The sequence below is a fragment of the Pan paniscus genome, chromosome 7, assembly GCF_029289425.2.
Source record: "Pan paniscus chromosome 7, NHGRI_mPanPan1-v2.0_pri, whole genome shotgun sequence".
In the NCBI taxonomy this organism is placed as follows: domain Eukaryota; kingdom Metazoa; phylum Chordata; class Mammalia; order Primates; family Hominidae; genus Pan; species Pan paniscus.
In genome coordinates this window covers 114,470,945-114,489,473 of record NC_073256.2, presented here as the reverse complement: position 1 = coordinate 114,489,473, position 18,529 = coordinate 114,470,945, and the positions used below count along the sequence as shown (strand labels likewise).

Here is an 18,529-nt window from a genome sequence, read left to right as displayed (position 1 = left end):
GACCAACAAACTTATAAAAACATGCTCAACATCACTAATTATCAAGAAAATGCAAATCGAAACCACAATGAGATACCACCTTACTGCAGTCAGAATGGCCATTATTATTATTTTTGAGACAGAGTCTTGCTGTCACCCAGGCTGGAGTGCAGTGGCATGATCACAGGTCACTGCAACCGTGACCTCCGGGGCTCAAGAGATCCTCCCACCTCAGCTTCCCAAGTAGCTGGGACCACAGATGCATGCCACCATGCCTGGCTAATTTATTTTTATGTTTATTTTTTGTACAGTAAAGGTCTCACAATATTGTCCAGGCTGGTCTTGAACTCCTGAACTGAAGCAATCTTCCTGCATTCCAAAAGTTCTGGGATTACAGGCACGAGCCACCATGCCTGGCCCCAGAATGCCCATTATTATAAAGTCAAAAAACAATAGATGTTGACTGGATGTGGTAAGAAGGGACTGCTTATACACTATTGGTGGGAATGTAAATTAGTACAACCTCTATGGAAAACAGTATAGAGATTTCCCAAAGAACCAAAAGTATATCTACCATGCTATCCAACAACCCCATTACTGGGTATCTACCCAAAGGAAAATAAGTCATTATATCAAAAGACACTGGCATACATATGTTTATCGCAACACAATTCACAGTTGAATAGGTATAGAACCAACCTAACTGCCCATCAAGTGATGAGTGGATGAAGAAAATGTGGTATATGTACACCATGGAACACTGCTGAGTAAGCTATAAACAAGAATGAAATGTTTTTTGCAGCAACTTGGATGGAGCTAGAGGCCATTATTCTAAGTGAAGTAACTCAGGAATGGAAAACTGAATACTGTATGTTCTCACTTATAAGTGGGAGCTAAGCTATGGGTATACAAAGGCATACAGAGTGCTATAATGGACATTGGAGACTCAGAAGCAGGGAGGATGAGAGGGAGGTGAGGGATAAAAAAACTATATATTGGATACAATGCACGCTAGTTGGGTGAGGAGTGCACTAAAATCTCAGGTTTTACCACTATACAATTCATCCGTGTAACAAAAACCATTTGTACCTAAAAAGCTATTGGAATTAAAAAATATATATGTTTTTAAGGCTGAGCGCAGTGGCTCATGCATGTAATCCCAGCACTTTGGGAGGCTGAGGCAGGCTGATCGCTTGAGTCCAGGAGTTCAAGACCATCCTGGGCAATGTGGCGAAACCCCATCTCTACAAACAAACAAACAAACAAAAAACACAAAAAAATTTAGCACCCTTTGGTCCCAGCTACTCAGGAGGCTGAAATGGGAGGATCACCTGAGCCTGGGAGGTGGAGGTTGCAGTGAACCAAGATCGCACCACTGCACTCCAGCCTGGGCAACAGAGTACACACACACACGCACACACACACATATGTATATATATATATATTTAAAAGTTTAAAAACCTTTTAAAAGCAAAAAATATTCTATGTATCTCTTGGTATATAGTCTTTCGATACTTAGTCTTTTGTCTAATATTCTTGTTAATCAGTTCATTCATATATTTAATAAGATGTTTCTAAAATATTATCTAGCATTTTTAGTCATCTTCAGTGTAAGGGTCAGAGTACTGGTGTGCTACTTCATCAGAAATGAAAGATCCCACTCTTTCAATCATTTTATTATCATTAATACAATTGATGCTTTGTCCTCTCCTTCTGAAAATCCAATTACACACATATTAGACAACTTGATATTGTATCACAATTCTTGGATGATTCACTCTGGCATTTTTTTTTTTTTTACTCTTTCTTCTCTTTTTGGATAATTTCCATTGGCCTACATACAAGTCCACTAATGCTTTCTGCAGCCTTGTCCAATTGGCTGATGAGTCTGACAAAAAAATTTTATATCTCTGACATTGCATTTTTTAACATTTGTATTTGACTCCATTTTATGGTTTCCAGCTCTGCTGAAATTCCCCTTCTGTTCATGTGTGTAGTCCATTTTTCTTACTAGACATTTAACATAATCATCATAGTTAGGTTAAACTCCTCTGATCGTTCAAACTTCTAGGTCATCTCTTAGTCTTGTTCTCTTAATTGCTTTATCTCTTGACAATAAGTTTATTTCTTCTTCTTCTTTTTTCGGTGTGTCTTGTAATTTTTTATTGAATATTGGATGTTGTGTGAGGCAGAATAGTAGAAATTGGCTCCAGAGAGGATGGGGATTAATGTTTTTGCTCTAGACAACTCTGTAAATATTATTGAGCCTCTCTGAGCTCCAACCATGTCATCAGCAAATTGTGAATAAGCCCCAACTTCATGGAAATGTTGTGTAAAATAACAAAACATAAATGCAAAATAGCATTATTATTTATCTAGTGACAGACCCTAGTATTTACCTTTAATAAGGCAATTGAATTATACATTCTTGATTTTTCCCCAAATGATATCCTTTTTTTCTATAAATTAAAAAATTCCAAAGCTCATTTTTAAAATTCACATAATATAAACATATACAAATTAGAAAGTCAAATGCCTCCATATATTCAATTAAGAGCATACTAAAGTTGAGTAATTCCTCTACTCCTTCAATAAATAATATAAACCATAATATTTTCGTATTTAATGTTCATAAATGAACACATAAAAATCAGAGATCTTCCAAAAATTTATTAAGTGTTTACTTTTAAAGTGGAAACAATGTTTTTAAGAGGTGATATAAAGAAATGCCCCCACTGTGATCCCTACCATATGTTGATTCTATGTGGTGGGAGGGAGGGGAGAATGATTCCTTTTTCTAGAATCAGAGAATTTGGAAAGTATCAAGAAAGATAATAACAGAAAGCATGAAATAGAGTTGTGCTTTGAAGATGAATTGGATGAAATTGTTATGTGAAGAGGAGTTTTCCAAAGTTGCAGACCCAGGATTCCTGGCCAGAAGCATGAAAACGTTTCTTTCTTACTGTTTCTAGGACCTAGGCAGCATTTCTTCCATGTCTGCAACAACATAAGAAACAACAGCCCAAACAGCAGCAGCAACATTCATCTGCTTTGGATCCATGACAGTCATGGTGTCTCCGTGGGAGTGATGGAAAAAGAAATACTTGTATAAGTCATCAAGTAGACTGGCTCCTGGGGATAAAAGAGGAAGAATTCTTAGTGGAGTATTTTGACAGACACTGCTGAATACACACCTCTCCCCCTTCACTTTTGCCTGCTCCTATTATACAGTCTGCAATAGCAAAATAATTACTTTTCAAGGCTCTCTTGCTGCAAGAAGTGTCCATGTGTCACCATTCTGATGACTATGATGTGAGTAGCCAGCTGTGGATGAGTTCTAGAAAAGCCTTTAACTTCGTTGACAAAGAGTTGGGAAAATATCCCTAATGCTGCATTAAAGGCAGATGAGAACTTTGGAGCTGCATGGGACAAAAAGCCCCTAAACTAAAAATGGCAGAGTGGAAGTAGCCTGCATTTGGAAAATATTGCTAACTCTCTCAACAAGCTCTGCACCGCCTTCTTCTGGATTTCCTGTGATATCAGGGAAAATAAACTTTTTTTTTTTAATTTTTTATTATACTTTAAGTTTTAGGGTACATGTGCACACTGTGAAGGTTAGTTACATATGTATACATGTGCCATGCTGGTGCGCTGCACCCACTAACTCATCATCTAGCATTAGGTATATCTCCCAGTGCTATCCCTCCCCCCTCCCCCCTCCCCACCATAGTCCCCAGAGTGTGATATTCCCCTTCCTATGTCCATGTGATCTCATTGTTCAATTCCCACCTATGAGTGAGAATATGCGGTGTTTGGTTTTTTGTTCTTGTGATAGTTTACTGAGAATGATGGTTTCCAGTTTCATCCATGTCCCTACAAAGGACATGAACTCATTTTTTATGGCTGCATAGTATTCCATGGTGTATATGTGCCACATTTTCTTAATCCAATCTATCATTGTTGGACATTTGGGTTGGTTCCAAGTCTTTGCTATTGTGAATAATGCCGCAATAAACATACGTGTGCATGTGTCTTTATAGCAGCATGATTTATAGTCATTTGGGTATATACCCAGTAATGGGATGGCTGGGTCAAATGGTATTTCTAGTTCTAGGTCCCTGAGGAATCGCCACACTGACTTCCACAATGGTTGAACTAGTTTACAGTCCCACCAACAGTGTAAAAGTGTTCCTATTTCTCCACATCCTCTCCAGCACCTGTTGTTTCCTGACTTTTTAATGATTGCCATTCTAACTGGTGTGAGATGATATCTCATAGTGGTTTTGATTTGCATTTCTCTGATGGCCAGTGATGATGAGCATTTTTTCATGTGTTTTTTGGCTGCATAAATGTCTTCTTTTGAGAAGTGTCTGTTCATGTCCTTCGCCCACTTTTTGATGGGGTTGTTTGTTTTTTTCTTGTAAATTTGTTTGAGTTCATTGTAGATTCTGGATATTAGCCCTTTGTCAGATGAGTAGGTTGCGAAAATTTTCTCCCATGTTGTAGGTTGCCTGTTCACTCTGATGGTAGTTTCTTTTGCTGTGCAGAAGCTCCTTAGTTTAATTAGATCCCATTTGTCAATTTTGGCTTTTGTTGCCATTGCTTTTGATGTTTTGGACATGAAGTCCTTGCCCACGCCTATGTCCTGAATGGTAATGCCTAGGTTTTCTTCTAGGGTTTTTATGGTTTTAGGTCTAACGTTTAAATCTTTAATCCATCTTGAATTGATTTTTGTATAAGGTGTAAGGAAGGGATCCAGTTTCAGCTTTCTACATATGGCTAGCCAGTTTTCCCAGCACCATTTATTAAATAGGGAATCCTTTCCCCATTGCTTGTTTTTCTCAGGTTTGTCAAAGATCAGATAGTTGTAGGTAAGTGGCGTTATTTCTGAGGGCTCTGTTCTGTTCCATTGATCTATATCTCTGTTTTGGTCCATGCTGTTTTGGTTACTGTAGCCTTGTAGTATAGTTTGAAGTCAGGTAGTGTGATGCCTCCAGCTTTGTTCTTTTGGCTTAGGATTGACTTGGCGATGCGGGCTCTTTTTTGGTTCCATATGAACTTTAAAGTAGTTTTTTCCAATTCTGTGAAGAAAGTCATTGGTAGCTTGATGGGGATGGCATTGAATCCGTAAATTACCTTGGGCAGTATGGCCATTTTCACGATATTGATTCTTCCTACCTATGAGCATGGAATGTTCTTCCATTTGTTTGTATCCTCTTTTATTTCCTTGAGCAGTGGTTTGTAGTTCTCCTTGAAGAGGTCCTTCACATCCCTTGTAAGTTGGATTCCTAGGTATTTTATTCTCTTTGAAGCAATTGTGAATGGGAGTTCACTCATGATTTGGCTCTCTGTTTGTCTGTTATTGGTGTATAGGAATGCTTGTGATTTTTGTACATTGATTTTGTATCCTGAGACCTTGCTGAAGTTGCTTATCAGCTTAAGGAGATTTTGGGCTGAGACAATGGGGTTTTCTAGATAAACAATCATGTCGTCTGCAAACAGGGACAATTTGACTTCCTCTTTTCCTAATTGAATACCCTTTATTTCCTTCTCCTGCCTAATTGCCCTGGCCAGAACTTCCAACACTATGTTGAATAGGAGTGGTGAGAGAGGGCATCCCTGTCTTGTGCCAGTTTTCAAAGGGAATGCTTCCAGTTTTTGCCCATTCAGTATGATATTGGCTGTGGGTTTGTCATAGATAGCTCTTATTATTTTGAAATACGTCCCATCAATACCTAATTTATTGAGAGTTTTTATCATGAAGGGTTGTTGAATTTTGTCAAAGGCTTTTTCTGCATCTATTGAGATAATCATGTGGTTTTTGTCTTTGGCTCTGTTTATATGCTGGATTACATTTATTGATTTGCGTATATTGAACCAGCCTTGCATCCCAGGGATGAAGCCCACTTAATCATGGTGGATAAGCTTTTTGATGTGCTGCTGGATTCGGTTTACCAGTATTTTATTGAGGATTTTTGCATCAATGTTCATCAATGATATTGGTCTAAAATTCTCTTTTTTGGTAGTGTCTCTGCCCGGCTTTGGTATCAGAATGATGCTGGCCTCATAAAATGAGTTAGGGAGGATTCCCTCTTTTTCTATTGATTGGAATAGTTTCAGAAGGAATGGCACCAGTTCCTCCTTGTACCTCTGGTAGAAATCGGCTGTGAATCCATCTGGTCCTGGACTCTTTTTGGTTGGTAAACTATTGATTATTGCCACAATTTCAGCTCCTGTTATTGGTCTATTCAGAGATTCAACTTCTTCCTGGTTTAGTCTTGGGAGAGTGTATGTGTCGAGGAATGTATCCATTTCTTCTAGATTTTCTAGTTTATTTGCATAGAGGTGTTTGTAGTATTCTCTGATGGTAGTTTGTATTTCTGTGGGATCGGTGGTGATATCCCCTTTATCATTTTTTATTGTATCTATTTGATTCTTCTCTGTTTTTTTCTTTATTAGTCTTGCTAGCGGTCTATCAATTTTGTTGATCCTTTCAAAACACTAGCTCCTGGATTCATTGATTTTTTGAAGGGTTTTTTGTGTCTCTATTTCCTTCAGTTCTGCTCTGATTTTAGTTATTTCTTGCCTTCTGCTAGCTTTTGAATGTGTTTGCTCTTGCTTTTCTAGTTCTTTTAATTGTGATGTTAGGGTGTCAATTTTGGATCTTTCCTGCTTTCTCTTGTGGGCATTTAGTGCTATAAATTTCCCTCTACACACTGCTTTGAATGTGTCCCAGAGATTCTGGTATGTTGTGTCTTTGTTCTCGTTGGTTTCAAAGAACATCTTTATTTCTGCCTTCATTTTGTTATGTAGCCAGTAGTCATTCAGGAGCAGGTTGTTCAGTTTCCATGTAGTTGAGCGGCTTTGAGTGAGATTCTTAATCCTGAGTTCTAGTTTGATTGCACTGTGGTCTGAGAGATAGCTTGTTATAATTTCTGTTCTTTTACATTTGCTGAGGAGAGCTTTACTTCCAAGTATGTGGTCAATTTTGGAATAGGTGTGGTGTGGTGCTGAAAAAAATGTATATTCTGTTGATTTGGGGTGGAGAGTTCTGTAGATGTCTATTAGGTCCGCTTGGTGCAGAGCTGAGTTCAATTCCTGGGTATCCTTGTTGACTTTCTGTCTCGTTGATCTGTCTAATGTTGACAGTGGGGTGTTAAAGTCTCCCATTATTAATGTGTGGGAGTCTAAGTCTCTTTGTAGGTCACTCAGGACTTGCTTTATGAATCTGGGTGCTCCTGTATTGGGTGCATATATATTTAGGATAGTTAGCTCCTCTTGTTGAATTGATCCCTTTACCATTATGTAATGGCCTTCTTTGTCTCTTTTGATCTTTGTTGGTTTAAAGTCTGTTTTATCAGAGACTAGGATTGCAACCCCTGCCTTTTTTGTTTTCCATTTGCTTGGTAGATCTTCCTCCATCCTTTTATTTTGAGCCTATGTGTGTCTCTGCATGTGAGATGGGTTTCCTGAATACAGCACACTGATGGGTCTTGACTCTTTATCCAACTTGCCAGTCTGTGTCTTTTAATTGGAGAATTTAGTACATTTACATTTAAAGATAATATTGTTATGTGTGAATTTGATCCTGTCATTATGATGTTAGCTGGTGATTTTGCTCATTAGTTGATGCAGTTTCTTCCTAGTCTCGATGGTCTTTACATTTTGTCATGATTTTGCAGCGGCTGGTACCGGTTGTTCCTTTCCATGTTTAGCGCTTCCTTCAGGAGCTCTTTTAGGGCAGGCCTGGTGGTGACAAAATCGGTCAGCATTTGCTTGTCTGTAAAGTATTTTATTTCTCCTTAACTTATGAAGCTTAGTTTGGCTGGATATGAAATTCTGGGTTGAAAATTCTTTTCTTTAAGAATGTTGAATATTGGCCCCCACTCTCTTCTGGCTTGTAGGGTTTCTGCCAAGAGATCCGCTGTTAGTCTGATGGGCTTCCCTTTGAGGGTAACCCGACCTTTCTGTCTGGCTGCCCTTAACATTTTTTCCTTCATTTCAACTTTGGTGAATCTGACAATTATGTGTCTTGGAGTTGCTCTTCTCGAGGAGTATCTTTGTGGCGTTCTCTGTATTTCCTGAATCTGAACGTTGGCCTGCCTTGCTAGATTGGGGAAGTTCTCCTGGATAATATCCTGCAGAGTGTTTTCCAACTTGGTTCCATTCTCCGCATCACTTTCAGGTACACCAATCAGACGTAGATTTGGTCTTTTCACATAGTCCCATATTTCTTGGAGGCTTTGCTCATTTCTTTTTATTCTTTTTTCTCTAAACTTCCCTTCTCACTTCATTTCATTCATTTCATCTTCCATTGCTGATACCCTTTCTTCCAGTTGATCGCATCGGCTCCTGAGGCTTCTGCATTCTTCACGTAGTTCTCGAGCCTTGGTTTTCAGCTCCATCAGCTCCTTTAAGCACTTCTCTGTATTGGTTATTCTAGTTATACATTCGTCTAAATTTTTTTCAAAGTTTTCAACTTCTTTGCCTTTGGTTTGAATATCCTCCCGTAGCTCAGAGTAATTTGATCGTCTGAAGCCTTCTTCTCTCAGCTCGTCAAAATCATTCTCCATCCAGCTTTGTTCCGTTGCTGGTGAGGAACTGCGTTCCTTTGGAGGAGGAGAGGCGCTCTGCGTTTTAGAGTTTCCAGTTTTTCTGTTCTGTTTTTTCCCCATCTTTGTGGTTTTATCTACTTTTGGTCTTTGATGATGGTGATGTACAGATGGGTTTTCGGTGTGGATGTCCTTTCTGTTTGTTAGTTTTCCTTCTAACAGACAGGACCCTCAGCTGCAGGTCTGTTGGAATACCCTGCCCTGTGAGGTGTCAATGTGCCCCTGCTGGGGGGTGCCTCCCAGTTAGGCTGCTCGGGGGTCAGGGGTCGGGGACCCACTTGAGGAGGCAGTCTGCCCGTTCTCAGATCTCCAGCTGCGTGCTGGGAGAACCACTGCTCTCTTCAAAGCTGTCAGACAGGGACATTTAAGTCTGCAGAGGTTACTGCTGTCTTTTTGTTTGTCTGTGCCCTGCCCCCAGAGGTGGAGCCTACAGAGGCAGGCAGGCCTCCTTGAGCTGTGGTGGGCTCCACCCAGTTCGAGCTTCCTGGCTGCTTTGTTTACCTAAGCAAGCCTGGGCAATGGCGGGCGCCCCTCCCCCAGCCTCGCTGCCGCCTTGCAGTTTGATCTCAGACTGCTGTGCTGGCAATCAGCGAGATTCCGTGGGCATAGGACCCTCCGAACCAGGTGTGGGATATAGTCTCGTGGTGCGCCGTTTTTTAAGCCGGTCTGAAAAGCGCAATATTCGGGTGGGAGTGACCCGATTTTCCAGGTGCGTCCATCACCCCTTTCTTTGACTCGGAAAGGGAACTCCCTGACCCCTTGCGCTTCCCAGGTGAGGCAATGCCTCGCCCTGCTTCGGCTCGCGCATGGTGTGCGCACCCACTGGCCTGCGCCCACTGTCTGGCACTCCCTAGTGAGATGAACCCGGTACCTCAGATGGAAATGCAGAAATCTCCCGTCTTCTGCATCGCTCACGCTGGGAGCTGTAGACCGGAGCTGTTCCTATTCGGCCATCTTGGCTCCTCCTCCGAAAATAAACTTTTGTTTGTATAAGTAACTGAGACAAATGCTTCATATTTATAAAAAGACAGTATCTTCACATTTGCAAATTATGTACCTTCCTGGATACAAAAGAAAGTCAATACCCCTTTGTTCAAGTTTTCCTTCTCAAATCGTCCATTTACTTCCCAGAGTTATAACATCCCCAGCAACCTCCAAGGGCACCAGCAGGAGTCTCTGCCCCGCTTCAAAGCTTTCTTCTCATTCAAGTGTGAAGCTTTTTGCTAGTTTCAGTCATGGATCATAGCCTCAGGGAAACTTCACTGTCTCTTATTTATCCTTGAAAACCTACTAGACCCATCTTATGGATTCTAGTTTCAGTTCTTTAGCCTCTAGCTAGCTTGATTGATTGGTTGGTTGACTGTTTTATTGTGAAATATACCATACACACATAAGATTGTACAGAACATAAATGTATATTATAAAGGGTGAAAATAATAAGTATATATATGTCCATAATTAATGCAAGAATGATATTACCAGTATCTTGGAAACCCATTTATGACACCCCTGCCCATTGCAGATCTTTTCCTCCCTCCAGAGGTACCCACTAGCCTGTCTTGCCTCTTAATTACTCCTTGCTTTTCTACAGTTTTACCACTTCATACTTTACCACATATATGTATATGCCTATATATAACAATTATACGTGTACAGATATACAGTTTAATATTGCCTACTTTTGAACCATATCCTCCAGATATATTTCTTTAGCTTGCTTTTTCCATTCAAACATATATAAGATTTATCTATGCTGTTGTGTATAGCTGTAGTATTTTCATGTTTTATTGCAGTATATTACCTCTTTGTATTTATTTATCCATTTTACCAACAATGGTCATTTAGGTGGTTTCCAGTTTTCTATTACGTGCTGCTACCAACACTCTCAAGGCTTTGAATGTAGGAGTGGTTTGCTGGGCTATAGAGTATGTTTGTGTTCAATTTTACCAAGCAATTCCAAAATGTTTTCCTTTTCAATTTACACTTACACTGTTAGTATATGAGTCATTCTCTTGCTTCACATAGTCTACAGCACTTGATATTGTCAATCTAATTTTTGTAAATTTGGTGAGTGTGAAATGCTAACATTTCATTTTCAGTTTTAAAAGAAACTAATTGTGAGATTAATTATGTTTTTACATGTGGATTTTTTTGTCATTTATGTGTGTTTTCTCTTTTGTGAAGTTCTTGTTCATGCATTTTGCCCATTTTTCAATGGATTTGTCTTTTTCTTATTGACTTGTAAGAGTTCTTGGCATAATTTAGGCACTTCTGTTAGTAAGTTTGTATATATCATTTCCCAGTTTGTGGCTCATCTCTTTACCCTGTTTAGTGTGTGTTTTGATGAATAAGTGTTTTTACTTTCAATGTAGTTGGATTTATGAATATTTTCCTGTAAGATCCATACTGTTTATGTCTTAAGAAGTCCTTCCTTACCCTAATATTACAAAGATATTCTCTGAAATTCTATTCTAAATTTTAAAAATATTTTATTTTCATTTTTAAGTTCTCCACCCATCCAGAATAGGAAATGATTTTTGTGTTGGGTGTGAGGTAGGATTCTATTTTCAGTTTTCCATTGCCTAGAAACATTTATTCATTAGTAGTACATCCTCTTTCTCCACTGATCTGCGGTACGGATTGTGCCATATTAAGTTTCCTTATATGTTTATTTTGGGGCTTTCTAATTGTTTCAGTGATCTATTTGTCTATCTCTGCAACAATGCCACACTATCTTAATTGCTATTACTTTAGAATCCTTGATATCTGTTAGGGCAAATTCCTTCACTTTCTCTTCCTTCTTCTTCAGGAGTGTTTTGATTATTCAGAACCATTTGCTCTTTCAGATAAATTTTAGAATCATTTAAATATACTCCAAAAGTATTTTTGGATTTTGATCAGAATTGTGGTAATATCTATTTTAAATTGGGGGGAACCTAACATCTTTTTATTGGAATATTGTGTTCTTATCCATGAAAATGGTGTGTTTATATATGTTTCTATTTGTCTTCTTAATGTCTTTAAAGTTTTATAACAGTTTTACATCCCTTTTGTTCATTTTCTTTGATGGCTTATATATTTTGTTGCTATTGTAAATTTTCATTTTGAAAAACCTACATTTTCTGTTTGTGGCTCTCCAGTTTTAGTATCAAGGATGTATCTGATGCATAACATGGTTTTCCTTCTTTTTTTTATACATTCTGGGATAGTTTGTGTAAGATTAGAATTATTTATTTCCTGGTTATTTTGTAGAACTTTTAACAAAGCCATCAAAGTCTGATGTTTTCTTTATGATAACAATTTTAACTAATGATTCAATTTCTTTCATGGTTATTGGCTTATTCAGGTTTTGTACTTATTCTTGAATTAACTATGGAAATTACATTTGTCTAGGAATTTGTGAGTTTTGCCTAAATGCTCAAAATAATTGGCATGAAGTTGTCAGTAATATCCTGTTTTTAATTTTAGTTGATGTCTGCAGCATCTATAGTGATGCCCTCTTTTTCATTCTTGATGTTGATTATCAGTGTCTTCTCTGTTTTTTTTTTTTTAAATCTTGCTTGCAGTTTGTCAGTTTTATTAATAATTTGAAGAAAAAGAAAAAATGATGACTTTCATTTTTTGGATACTTTCTATTATTTAGTAGTTGTTCTTCCATTGATTTCTGCTCTTAAGTTTATATTATGCTTATATTATTTTACTCCTCCTTTCTTTGGATTTATTTGCTTTTCTTTTTCTAATTTTTGGAGTTAAACACTCACTTTATTACTCTGCAGACGTACTTTGTCTCTAGCATAAGCAGTAAGGCTATAATCTTCCCTCAATACTGCTTTAGCTGTATCTCACCAGTTCCCATTAGTAGTTTCATGACAATTCAGTTCTAAATATTTATTAATTTCTAGTTTTACTTTTTCCTTGACTCATGAGTTAGAATGCATTTTTTTACTTTTCAAAAGTATGAAGTTTTCTGAGTTATTTTTTTCATTATTGATTTCTAATTTAACTGTTAGAGAATGTTGGCTGTATGATACAGATTCTTTGAATTTTGTTGATGTTTGCTCTATGGCCTAGTATGTGATGCATTTTTGTAAATGTTTCATGTGTATTTGAAGAGAATGTGCTTTCAGTGCTCTGTGTAAGTCCATTAGATCAAGCTTCTTAATTGTGTTCTTCAAAACTTTTAACTCCTTACTGATTTATTGTCTATTTGACCCATCAATTTTGAGAGAGATGTGTGAAAATGTCCCTCTGTGAGATGTGTGAAAATGTCCCTTTGTGATTTTGAATATTCCGTAGTTCCAGTAATTTTTTAAAATATATTTCAAAGTTATGCTGTTAGGGGTATACAAATTTAAAATTATGTATCCCTGGTAAATTGAAAACTCATCTGTAATATTGCTTTTTGTTCTGGAAGTCCAGTTTTTCCTAATAATTAAGATAGGCACACCTAGTTCTTTTTGCAGAGTATTACCCTGGTATGTCCTTTCCCATCGTTTTACTGGCAGCCTTTCTCTATCTCATACTTTTAGGAGTTTCTCTTATGAATAGTTTAGAGTTGAGTTTTTTTGCTTCTATCTGTTTATGTTTTCTAGGTTTCTTTTTTTTCTTTCTTTCTTGCCTTCTTTTGGGTTGATTTTTTTCCCTTCTCTCATTCCTTTTCCCTCCAACTCTATAGTTTGGAAGCTACATGCTTTATTTCAATTCTGTCAGTGGAGACCTTGGAAATTATAGGTTACATATTCATCTTAATAAGTCTAAAGTTAATCAATATCTTATAAAGTACACTAGTGGCCCCAAGTTTTGTACTTGTCCTAGATGCACTCACTGCTCATTAAAACCCATGCTCTAGGCAAACAGGGATTAGCAGACAAATGCCAGGCCCCAGGGTATTCTTACTTCTATAGATTTTCATTATTTCTATTATTTCTCACCTCTGAGGAATTCCCTTATTTTGCCTCTTGCTAAGTCATGTATTATTAAAAGGCAATTATTATTATATCCAATAACTATTTTAGGGAAGGGGAGGTATGTTTCTAAGTGTTTCTGGTAACCACATTGCTAGGATTTCCCTCTTCAAATCCCCTACCTCCTGTCTTGTGGACTGGACATTGCCATTGTTCTTGAGCCCTCCATTGCCCCAGGATGCCATCTAGATTTTCTCCAAGCCCAACCCACATTCTTACAACTTTGTACCAGAGTTTTCCCCTATCTACTCCCATAAACCCCTTGCTCTGGGGTGGAGTACTTAGGATGTCAACAGACAGATATAGGCACAGGTATTCCAGATGAACAGAACATGTGAGCGTTCCAGTTTGGTTGACACTGGGGGATAACTTGGGCTAATTATTGGCAGATAAAGTTGGCAACTACCTGTGGAAGGTCCTAAATGTCAGGCTGAAAATAGACTGAATGTAGTTCATAAATGTGGAGCCATGGTGGTTGGGAGGATGAATGAGAAGGTGGGGTGACTAGAGATGCACCTTAGGGAGATGCTCCAAAAAACATGAAGGAGAAATTGTGTGAACAACTACGAAGGTGAGTAAACAGCTGGAGAAGAGGTCCAGTCTGAGGAGAAGTGAGAGGGACCAGGGCCAGATGATGACATCTTGACCTCCAGAAGGCACAGATAACCACATTTCCCAGTAGAAAAGCCAGAAGTCCTTTTTTTTTTTTTTGAGACGGAGTCTTGCTCTTCGCCCAGGCTGGAGTGCAGTGGCGTGAACTTGGCTCACTGCAAGCTCCGCCTCCCGGGACTACAGGCACCTGCCACCACGCCCAGCTAATTTTTTGTATTTTTAGTAGAGAAGGAGTTTCACCGTGTTAACCACGATGGTCTCGATTTCCTGACCTCATGATCCGCCCGCCTCGGCCTCCCAAAGTGCTGGGATTACAGGCCAGAAGTCCACTTTAAAACCAGAAAATACTTTATGCCATAAACTCACAGCACACCCAGGGGAGACAAATCTGTATGTTTACTCTGGTAGTAGCTAGAAAGCACTTTAACAGAAACTGTGACATTTTAGAGTTAGTTGAAGCTGGTGGGGAGTACATGCTCTCTGGACCCCACAGAGTATCAGGTGAATGTCAAATTCATGTACAAGGACAGAGTCAAAACCTTCAAAGAACAGAAGTCACTGAGGGTGAATGGAGGATGAATTAGAATTGTGGATGTCAGGAAACAGGAAGGGACATTTAATTCCAGCAGACAGAGCTTGGAACACTTGGGGCTGTTTCCTTCCCAGTCAGAGCTTCTTAAAGACACGGCATGGTGGTCGACAGACAAAGCCTCCAAATTCCATATTTAAAAAAGAGAGGCAAGAAATATTTGTCCATGCCGTCTTCAGAGCTCCAACATTCTCAGACTGAAGGAATTTGGCTGCCTTCCTTTAGAACTAGTGACTTGAAGAAGGCATTTCCTCAGATATCATCTAAGTTCCCATGAACATTCTACAAAACTAAAACAACTCCAAAACGTGTTCTATCACTAGTGAGAATGCTGATAACTGCAGGAGATACCAGGGTGGGCCCGCTGGCTGGCTCGCAACTTTGTCTCTGTAGTTCCAAGGAGACATTTTATCAGTGACAGCTACTGATCTAAAAGATGGGCACTGAGGGAGATCCTGCACTTCCATTTCTGAGAGCACCTGACATTGCAGGGTGGGTGGGTCAGAGGGAATGTTAACTATCCCCAGGGATAAATTGCATAGGATCTTCTGACAGGTATATGAGCTCTGAAGAGGGAGTCATAGAATGCATTTATGAAATGGAAAGCTGGTAGAAGGAGCCTGCTCTGAAGGCAAATATTCTCCCCTGGAAACAAACTACAGCATTATTAGGGCAGTTTCACTGTTAGGAAATTATTTCCAAGGGAGGTTTGGAGTTTAAGAATGTGAAGACATATCCTTCAGCATGTCAGCCGAGGAGCCATTGCACCTAGGAGGGAGATACAGCTGAGAGAATATGGGGTTTAGAGGCAGGTAGGGCTGGGTTCAAATTCAAATTCTTCTGCTTAAAAACTGGGTGACTTTGAAAGAATGATGTAAAGCCATTCAACTTTAGTTTCCTCAATCAGCAAACAGGGCTAATGATATCCAACTTCCAAGATGCTTGTGAGGATTAATAGGTACTCAATTAATTCTTTATTATAGTTGTTATACAGCCACAAAGATGAGCCAATCTATATCAACAGTATCATGATCAATTCATTACAGCTTGGAAGATTTAAATTCCAATTTAATAAATCAAAGTTGTGACGATCGCTTTTTAAAGATGGAACAGCTGGTCTGTGATTCTAGTCTATATGACTGCCTTGACCCTGGTTTGGATTATTTTCCCTCTTCCTCCTTCCCTTGCTCCTTCTCTATGAATCTTTTTTTTTGTAAACACTCATCTCACAGAAAACATTTTCCAGCTACGTGACTGGGTGAAGACCATCTGATGAATATTATAAAAAATACCTGAGCTGCCCCATACTGTTCACAGCAGATTTCAGCCTTCACAGGGTGCTCTCACTAATGACTGTGGCTTGTGCAGAATGTTGGAACAAGACTGAATACCTGCTAATTCCTGAAGAGATGGGTGGGCACATACACAAAGATTCTCAAAGTCCCCATTATTATAGGTTGACTCTCATTCATATGTAATCAGTGAGTTTTCATGTACACAAATTAAGCAATTTGTGTTATGAGAAGTTTTTGAAAGACGTTTGAAAGCACTGAAAGTTTAAATTCAAGTCTGTTATTTTAGTGCATATACTGGCTACTGTGGTTCTGTGTGAAGGATGCATTCACAGGCGAGCAGCTGTGGGAAATCCATTTCTCCTTTTATAAACACATCTTGAACAGTCTGGGGTATGCAATTTAATTGCCATGGAATATATTATAGATATTCCCTGATCATAATAATTAGGGGGTGAGGGAAGAATGTTATGGTCTTAACATATTCCCTGCAAGAAAACTTAGTCCCTCTAGAATCCTTAAAATACTAAAAATACATTTAAAATTTAATTAAAATTATTATTATTTTCAGCAACATTAGCAAATGAAAAACACACACACATTATTACCAAAACAATTAGAAAATCAATTCATGGGATTTGCAGACACTTAATCCCTCTTTTCAAGGGGGCAGTTTAATCCCTACTGTATTAAATCTTATTGAAAATTAGACTCAAAAGCAGTTCATTAACAGCTTCCTAACACATAGCTCCCTAGAAGAGAAAGCAACTCAACTCATAAGTGGGGGAAAAAAGTAAAGGAAAACAAAGGACAGGACAGGACCAGAAAGTAAAAACAAACAAACAAAAAATCCTCAATCACAAATCCATTAGAAGTATTCTACTTTTAGTTTCTAAACTCTCAAGCTACCCAAGAATCTCCAAACTTGGGCTAAAAAGTTTTAGGTGCGCCACTAAGCCCATGTACCTTCTATCTCTTTGGAAACCTTGGCTTGGCTGTGGGCATAATTTTGACCAAATAGTTTAGGTCAACACCAACACCTCTGGTGGACTTGCAGGTCCCACAGTATCTGAACTGTGTGATAATGAGTCATCTTTCTGTAAGGTTGTAAAACTGTGTGGCAGCAATAACTAAGACTAGTTAATCAGTACTACATGAAGATGATACTACAGACTCCCCAAATAGGGGAATTACAAAAATAACAGTCACTGCTTGTTGAGTGCTTTCTGTGTACTGAGGGCTTTCTGGAGATGATTTCATTGAATTGGCCCTATGAGGGAGGGATCTTCATGTGTCTTTAACAGATGGAAAATAGATTTTAGTAACTTGTCTGATGCCATACAGTAGTAAGTGGTAGAAATAGAATTCAAACCCAGGTGTCTCTGATCTGAAATCCATGCTCTGTACCTTCTTCACTGCCCTATCTCAGGAAAAAATGTGCCTTTTCTCCAGTGGGAAACCATTTGCATGACTTGCTTCATTTGCAGCTCTGATCTCCCACCCCTATTCTACTTTATGACAAAGAGATGGAAACTTGGGTCAGAGGTATCCTGGACCATGAAATAGAGTAAAGACTTGAATTACATTCATACAGTGGGCAGAAGATGAATGGCAGCCCTACCTGACACCAAGCCCATCGCTCTGGCCGGGCCACACTCTGCAGGCCTGCCAGTCCTCCTGGGACTCCCTGATCATTCAGTCTAAAGTCCACCCCTCCATGTGGTCACTCATTATCTTCCTTACCTTCATGCTGCTTCTTTTTTTTCTTTTTCATAGCACTATCTACCAGTTGAAACAATATTATCATGGTTTTATTATTGTTGTCTGTCTTTTCTGCTAGAATGTAAGCTCCTTAAGAGCAGGGGCTTTTTCACCCCAATCCTCAATGCCTGGCACATAGTGGATGCTTAACAGATATTTGTTGAATCACTGAATGGGTAAATGAAAAAATTCTTAACATGTAATGGGACAAAAGCAGAAATAAAGATTGACTCCATCCTCCTTTTCTACAGCAACTTATGGTAAGTAAATCCCACTTTCTGGGAGTTCTACTCTCAGCTTCTGCCTTGGAGAATGACAAGTCAGTGCTCCTTACCAAAACCATGTAAACATATAGCAGTATACAAGTTGAGATCCAAACACTATTATGTAGAACTCAGTATGTTCTTATACCTTTCACCACTCTTATAAAAATTATTCATGACTTAAAGCAAAAAGCTAGGCAGTACATTCTTTCAATGTCATTCAGGGGCCAAGTCCACCCAAAGATTATTTATTAGAATGTACTTATTTTGACTCACTGCTTACTGTTGATTAAAGGTCCCAGATTTAGTGAAGTTACATGTCAACTTAAAGATGTCTAAAAGAGATGAAAATGAATTTTGTCCCATAGAACAGATATCTCAAATGTTACAGTTTATTGGCTTCTAAGACATTAACCAGTTTTTATCTAACCCAGCAATTTTATCCTAATATATATTT

At 38.7% G+C, this 18,529-nt stretch overlaps 2 protein-coding genes across 10 annotated transcripts in view; one reads left to right on the top strand and one right to left on the bottom strand.

Moving 5' to 3' along the window:
* CPQ (carboxypeptidase Q) overlaps positions 1-18,529 on the bottom strand; it is a 625,632-nt gene that overhangs the window by 107,348 nt on the left and 499,755 nt on the right. The window contains exon 8 of one of the 7 annotated variants that reach the window (XM_003821683.5): positions 2,630-3,111. The exons of 5 other annotated variants lie outside the window; for them this stretch is intronic. In XM_003821683.5, the coding sequence (XP_003821731.2) occupies positions 2,948-3,111 (164 nt within the window). In that variant the 3' untranslated portion in view covers positions 2,630-2,947. Of the gene's footprint in view, positions 1-2,629; positions 3,112-4,385 lie in introns of those variants that run through there. One more of the 7 variants, XM_055116759.2, reaches the window with a different exon arrangement.
* The window catches only part of TSPYL5 (TSPY like 5), a 347,974-nt gene that overhangs the window by 139,062 nt on the left and 190,383 nt on the right, over positions 1-18,529 (top strand). The window lies entirely within an intron of this gene.